The sequence below is a fragment of the Gracilinanus agilis genome, chromosome 2 (assembly GCF_016433145.1).
Source record: "Gracilinanus agilis isolate LMUSP501 chromosome 2, AgileGrace, whole genome shotgun sequence".
Lineage (NCBI taxonomy): Eukaryota > Metazoa > Chordata > Mammalia > Didelphimorphia > Didelphidae > Gracilinanus > Gracilinanus agilis.
Window position 1 is genome coordinate 558,158,266 of NC_058131.1, and position 6,589 is coordinate 558,164,854.

General features: G+C 36.3%; 1 protein-coding gene across 1 annotated transcript; it reads right to left on the minus strand.

The window, feature by feature from the left end:
- Positions 1-3,998: 3,998 nt before the first annotated feature.
- Positions 3,999-4,994, minus strand: LOC123234161 (olfactory receptor 4F6-like). The gene has a single exon (XM_044660101.1). It carries the CDS (start codon positions 4,992-4,994, stop codon positions 3,999-4,001), a length of 996 nt encoding a protein of 331 aa, XP_044516036.1.
- Positions 4,995-6,589: the final 1,595 nt, after the last annotated feature.

Genomic DNA, 6,589 nt, shown 5'->3' on the forward strand with positions numbered 1-6,589 from the left:
CTTTTTTTCTCCTCAGTGCTTATACATGTGCTGCTAAACAAAGGTGGAGGAAAATCATCTAGCCATTCTCTCTGGGTACACTATGTATAAATGGTATATATATATATATATATATATATATATATATATATATATATACATATATATATATATATGGTATATACATACCATAAACTGGATCCTAACTGCTTCTAGGCAATACCTCCATAATCAACTCAGTATCCTCCACCCTACATCAACTCTTCCATTTCTTTGATCCCTCTTCAAACCTACCATGGCTCCGCTATCTCCACTATCTCAACTGACTCGTATTTCACAGATTTTTTTATTTTATTCTTTTATTATTTTTTCTTTATTTTATTTTAATAACAAATTTCCCCATAAGTTTTTCAAAGTTATATGATTCATGTTGTCTCCCTCCCTTCTTCCATCCTCCCACCCAGAATTGACAAGCAATTCAGCCTGGGTTATACTATGAAATGAAATATATGTCCATATTATTCATTTTTGCAAGTTTCACAGAAAATATTAAGACCATTCACTATGAATTCTCTCTTCTCACCTATTCTTCATCTCCTTCACTTAGATGCCTTCCTTCACTTCTTCACACCTTTTTCATATAAGGAAGTGGCTTTATTCCTTATCACGACTAACCTCTACATTTTCAAGTGTTCCTGTTCCATCTCATCTCCTGAAACCAGTGACCCCCTTCTGTTGTCCCTACTTTTCCACTTATTTTCAATCTCTCTTTCACCTTCTATTGATCCTTCCATTCCTACTGTCTGGGCAGGGGCAAGAACTTACAAGAAAGGAAGAAAGGGATAAAATGAAAGGATGAAAATTTTATTTCATTTTCTCTTCCCTCCTGCCCTCAAAATTTTAGCCACTTATTCACAACTACTGGGAAAAGGTAAAGGTAAAATATCTGCTGATGATTCCCAGAACTCCCTTTCCTATTCCAATCCCACATCTTCAAACTGCCTTTTAGAAACCTCAAGCTAATGTCTAGTTGGATCAATCAAACACTTGTTGGCTCTTAAAATGGGAGATAGCTTTCACTAGAGTCAATCAAGAACAATTTCTGAGAATAGAGTCAAATTGAGCTATGGAGAGGAGCAGGCCTAGGGAACTCAGCATGTTGAGAAACCCAACAAAGATGGTATGCGCAGGAGTAGAAACCTGAGGACACCATAAATAAAGACCTTGGGACTTTGTTGTATTAAAGATATGAATGTCTTGCCCATATATGTCCCTACATGTATAAGTACAGTATGCTATACATAGACCCACTTTTCCCATAACACTGTATTTGTGGGGAAATGTACTGTAAGTTTTCTGGGAAATGTTTTATTTCTATTACTCATGTTATACCAACAAATGGTTCTGCTTTTCACCTTAAAAAAAGAAAGAAAAATCTCAAGCTGGATATTCAATAGACATCTTAAACTCAATATATCCAAATTATAATTCATTATCTTTATGCTAATCCCTTCCTCTTCCTACCCTCTCTATTGCTGTAGAAGGCAACACCATACTCCTTCAGGCTCACAACTAAAAGTCATCCTGGACCCTCACTATCTCTAAGCTTCTATATCCAAAATGCTGCTAAGGCTTTTTGATTTCATCTTTTCAAAAACCCTTGTTTATGCCCCCTTCTCTTGTCTGACACTGCTACCACTCTAGTGCTAACTACCTGGTCACTTCATGCCTATTTTGCATGCTGGTGAATCTGCTGGCCTCAAGTCTCTCTCCATCCTAATCCATTCTCCATTCAGCCACTAAAGTAGTTTTCCTAAAGCAAAGGTCTGATCATGTCACTGCCCTACTCAATAAATTCCAATGGCTTTCTATTGGTTCCAGGAGGGAAAAGGTTCTGAGTCCTTCATATCATGATGCTATTATTTTTCCAATTTTACATATGAGGAAACTGAAATGGGCAAAGGTTCAGTAAACTTGTCATAACATCTAATGCCATATTTCTCCTCCTCTACCAACCCTGGAAAAGGGAGAGCAAGACTCTCAGCTCCCTGCAAGTTTCTGAGTTGAAATAAACCCAGGTCTGGCCACCAACCCATTACTTCTACCATTAAGGGACCACCACTCACACCTCCCCAATTCCTTCACCTCCACCAGACTTCCATGTGAAGGAATAGATCAGGCTCACTCTTCAAAACCCTTTGGAGACTATGATTTCTCTCTCCATTTGTCATCTACTATCATCCTGATGCTTTCTCCCATATTCTATCCCTTACCTAATAATAATTCATAGCCATTTGCAAGAAAACCATAAACATCCCTGTGGCTTCCCAGACCAAAAACCTCTCCTGGATCACAAATAATTAATTGTAGAGTTTTTACCATTTGTCCAATGTTGAGCCACCACAATGGCAGAATAAGACCCTAATACTCCCATGTGATCAAGAGAAGCCAGATGGTAAACTCTGAGCATGCCCATTGAGATAAATGATCTCCTGTTACACTCATATTAGGAGTGCATGCTCAAAATTCTTCTACTAATAAAAGTGTGCAGTCAAAAAATTTTAACAGTCATAAAATATCATGTGAATTTGCCTTGGGCCCTACAGAAATAACCTGGCCAATGACAGAAAAATAAAATAGAAGAGAATAAAGACAGAATAGTGATTCATTTAACCTCACTTATGCATATAAGCAAATTGTTACATATTAGGAAAAGGATGCTGTACACAATAGAACATTGTTTAATTGTAGAATTTTGACCATTTACTATGGTGCTAGTAATAAATAGACAAGTTAATAGTGTGCTTTCTTCAAAACAACCACAGGAGGTAGCTAGTGCAAATATTATTTCCATTTTTAGAAGAGCATAAAATGGTTCTTAAATGACCTGGCCTGGTCACAAAACTAGCAAGATGTATACCTGGAACTCACACTCTGGTCTCCCAGTCCTAGACTCAGTGTTCTTTTCACCCACACTACCCAAACAAATAGCTGTGAATAGAAAGTTCAGGGAGTAGAAATATAATATAGTCTACTTCAGAATAAAAAATATACAGGAATTCATTTTTTAACCAAATCCATAGGAAAAATTCATTTGTAAATTCCCTCTGCTAAGCAGAAATAATGGTTGGACTGTAAATGATTAGAAATCTGCATGGGCACTGATGAGTTAAGTGATCTTGATCAAATGAAATAATATTTAAAGCACTCAACATAGTGGCATATTATAGGCATTTAAAAAATGTTTCCCTCCTGGCTGAGGCTCACATAGTCTTTATGGGACATAGGATCCACAGAAGGAGACAAAGGAAAGCAAACAGATAGTGATCTAAGAGTATAAGAATGTAATAATAGTAGCTCCTATTTACATTATGTTTTAAAGCTTGCTCAGTGCTTCATATACGTTATCTCATTTGAGGCTTTCAACTACCCCATGAAATAGTGGTATTATTAGTCTCCCTTTGGCAGATAAGGAAAATGAGGCTGTGGAAAGTTAATCAACATGACCAGGATTACGAAGCTAGTATTCTGCCAATGGGAGAATTTGAGCTTTATGATTCCAGACACAGCATTAAGTCTGCTAGACCAAATCAAAGATTGCTTTCTTTCTAACTAGTTTTCAGTAAACCCAGAATCCAGAACAGTACCCTGCATAAAGTGCTTAATAAAGAAAGGTTTGTGGAATGAATGGAAATGGAAACATACCTGCTTGGATGGTGAGATGGACAGGGCAGTATACAAAAATAGCTTGATATACAATTTTTTAATTTAATATTGTGGAGGAAAATGGAGATGAAAAATAAATAGCATTCATTTCCAGCACTGTGAGACATTTGCATCACTTCTTTCCAGGATGCTGAGAAAAAGGCCATTAGAAAGTGTGGACTGAAGTGAATATCGCCTTTAATTTGCCCAAGAAACAAAATCTTGAGCTTGAATGAACTTGTAGTTAGATTCAACACAACAAAGCATAGTGTATAGAAATGAATTTATCTCTGGCAGTTCAGTGATAATTATTTTTATTTCCTACATACTCTAAGAAACCAGGAGAATGCACAGTCTTTACTCACAGTGCCTTTATGAAACTTCCTGAAACTCACAAGTCTCCCAAACATTCTCTTCATTCCCATCTTCATCTCTTTGTTCCTGAAGGTGTAGATGACTGGATTCAGAAAGGGAATAATAACTGCATCAAAGATGGCAAGGAATTTATCCAAATTTGATATGTGGAATGGCCACGTATAGAAAAAGATTAACGGGCCAAAGAACAAAACCACCACAGTGATATGAGCTGCCAGAGTAGAGAAAGCCTTGGAGGAAACACCTGAGGCATGTTTCTGAACTGTGACTAAGATGAAGATGTAGGAAATGATCAATACACAGAAGCAGGCCAGAGAGATGAACCCACTATTAGCAGTGACCATGAATTGTAGCCTATAGGTGTCAGTACAGGCCAGTTGGATGAACTGAGGAAGGTCACAGAAAAAACTATCTAATATATTAGGACCACAAAAAGGTAAGTCTACAACAAATGCCAATTGGACCCCTGAGTGAGTGATTCCTGTGATCCAGGCAAGAATCAAAAGCAAAATGCACATTCTTGGGTTCATGATGGTTATGTAGTGGAGAGGCTTACATATGGCAACATATCTGTCAAAGGACATTATTATGAGCAGCACCATCTCAACACCACCAAAAGCATGACTAAAGAATATCTGAGCAACACAGCCACCAAATGAGATGACTTTATGCTTCCTGAAAAGATCACAAATCATTTTAGGGGCTGCAATGGAACAAAATCCTAAGTCAATAAAGGACAGGTTGGCCAACAGGAAGTACATGGGAGAGTGCAAGTGAGGATCAAAGATCACAGTGAGCAAAATGAGCAGGTTTCCCAGAATACTTGCCACATAGATTACAGAGGAGAAGAGGAAGAGAAGAAGTTGGATCTCCCATGAATCAGAGAGTCCAAGGAACACAAATTCAGTCACTACAGAATGATTCATTTCATCCATTAACTCCAATGAATAAAACTGGCAGTGACATTACCTGAAGAAAGGAAATGAAAAGGGAAAAATATTAATAAATAACATTTATATAGGCCTTTCAAGTTTGCAAAGCATTTTTCTTAAATTATCTCATTTGATCCTTATCACAATCCTGTGCAGAAGATGTTACTTACCTCTTTTTGAAAATGCTGAAAATGGGTGGAAGTAGATTGACTTTCCATAGTCATATTGATATGTCAAATGATCACATATAGAAAAAGATCAATGGATCAAAGAATAAAACCACCACTGTGAAATGAGATCCTGATAAGTTCTGCTGTAGAATTCAAATTCAGTTCTTTCTGACTCCAAGTCCTATAGTCTGTCCTATCCAGTACCCTATCTATTAGTGGCATTTATTAAGCAGTTTCTAAATTTAGGTCAAATGTCACCTTATCGTTTCATACAACCAAATAATGTATTCACAATCACCAAACCTATGGTAATAAAAGTTATAAGTTAAGGATGCTATAATTAACAATCAATCAAACTCATACATCCAATTAATAATGATTTCTTTCAAATTATTTACCTTATAAGATATAAAATTATTCTTATGTAGATAGAGAAAAATACTGTTTAGCTGGGTAATTTTCTATTACACTCTAAGATCCTCAAGGGCAGGGACCCCCAGCATCTGATACAGTGATTTGGACATAAAGATTGCTTGAATTCAAGTCCTAGCTTTGGTACGAACCATCCATGTCCCCTCAGAAAATCACTTAATCTTGCTGGGACTAATTTTCCTCATATGTAAGGTGAAGAGATTGGACTAGTTGATGTCTAAGACACCTTCCAACTCTAAATCTAGGAAAATAAGAAAATAAATGCCTGTTGAATTTGTTTCATTAAATTTTTACTCCATTTCTTAGAAACTGTGAGGGAAATTTGCATATGCAGAAATAGTTGGTAAAGACATTAAAATTACTCCAAATGAATCTGTAACTCCTTTGGGATGATATTAACAACTTAAGGCATATTTTTAAAGATAATCACTGGTAGCAAATTGTTACCCTTTGAAAAGTCATTGGAGTCAAATTAGAAGGGTAAAGGGAACAATCAAGCTATCTAAAATGAAGCAAAGTGATGAGAGAGTTGTTCTTTCACGATTCAAAACTTAGTCAGATTGACAGTTCACAAAAGTAATACTTAACATTGGCAAGGAACATTGTTTAATTAAAGGATTAAAAATTTATGTGAAGCTACTGAAACCTAGCACTTTACCCTATATTTACATAGGTACTCAGTAGCCCAAACACTGCAAAGAAGAGAAATATATCATTTTCCATTTCAAATATTTTCTTTTCTCATTTTTTCCTAAAAATAAACAAGTCCCCACTATATAACTCCTATATTCAAAATGATCATTGGAACTATCTAAATCTTACTTGTCTATGGCTACCAAATGGAGGAGCATATTTTACGGAAAAAAAAGGCTATACTGGGACTCAGAGAACCCAGGATTTTTTCACCACTCAGCTACTTCTCAGTTATATGATCTCCTGCAAGTTAGATAATCTAGGTAATCTCTTTCAGTCATTGCCATGTATGAGTGTGATTGT

Excerpts from the sequence above, each read along its gene's own strand:
- LOC123234161 (XM_044660101.1), bottom strand. The coding sequence starts at position 4,994 with ATGGATGAAATGAATCATTCTGTAGTGACTGAATTTGTGTTCCTTGGA.